The sequence below is a fragment of the Zerene cesonia genome, unplaced genomic scaffold (genome assembly GCF_012273895.1).
Source record: "Zerene cesonia ecotype Mississippi unplaced genomic scaffold, Zerene_cesonia_1.1 Zces_u001, whole genome shotgun sequence".
Lineage (NCBI taxonomy): Eukaryota > Metazoa > Arthropoda > Insecta > Lepidoptera > Pieridae > Zerene > Zerene cesonia.
Window position 1 is genome coordinate 3,876,277 of NW_024045131.1, and position 569 is coordinate 3,876,845.

The 569-nt window shown below is 47.5% G+C and overlaps 1 protein-coding gene across 1 annotated transcript in view; it reads left to right on the forward strand.

Annotated features, from left to right (window-relative positions):
- LOC119838099 (protein son of sevenless) overlaps nucleotides 1-569 on the forward strand; it is a gene marked incomplete at its 3' end in the record, with an annotated part of 32,287 nt that overhangs the window by 7,487 nt on the left and 24,231 nt on the right. Inside the window, exon 5 of the mRNA XM_038363911.1 lies at nucleotides 296-451. Within this exon, the coding sequence (XP_038219839.1) occupies nucleotides 296-451 (156 nt within the window). The remainder of the gene's footprint in view (nucleotides 1-295; nucleotides 452-569) is intronic.

The following is a 569-nucleotide window of genomic DNA, read 5'->3' on the forward strand; positions in this document are numbered from 1 at the left end:
TCCATTTGATCAGGATATGCTTTGGCGCAGGATACCATCTCTTGTCAGTTTTCCGTCTATAGAGAGTGGACGTGCAACTGAGCTGGTATTTCCTCATACCTTTTTTCTCCCTTTTTTTCCTTTTACCTTTCACCTTAATAGCAGGCAGTGCATTCGCAGAGGCACCACCTCTGTGTACGTTCATGGGCAGTGGAGTTCGCTCACCATCAGGTGAACCCCCAGCTCAGATGCCCGCCCATGGCATAAAAAAAACAACAAAAGAAAAGTGTTAAAGGCGAATTTCCCATATGAAAAGTTCCAACCTGCGTTCTCATTTGCGTTAATTCAGTACGAATATAACGTTACAGAATTGGCGGAAGTGGAGGAGTTCCGCGCGTACGTGCGCTACGCGAACATCGTCACGCGGAAGGAGTCGAGGGACGCGCTGCAGAGGATCGTGGATGACCCTGAGGTGACTGTCTTTGCTACTACGAGGTCTACTATCTCCGTGAGATAGTAGGAGCTTCTTCATCCTAGTCTTTGTCGTATTGTCTCGTATGATCTTTCAGTATCTTTCGATTTGCGTAGGC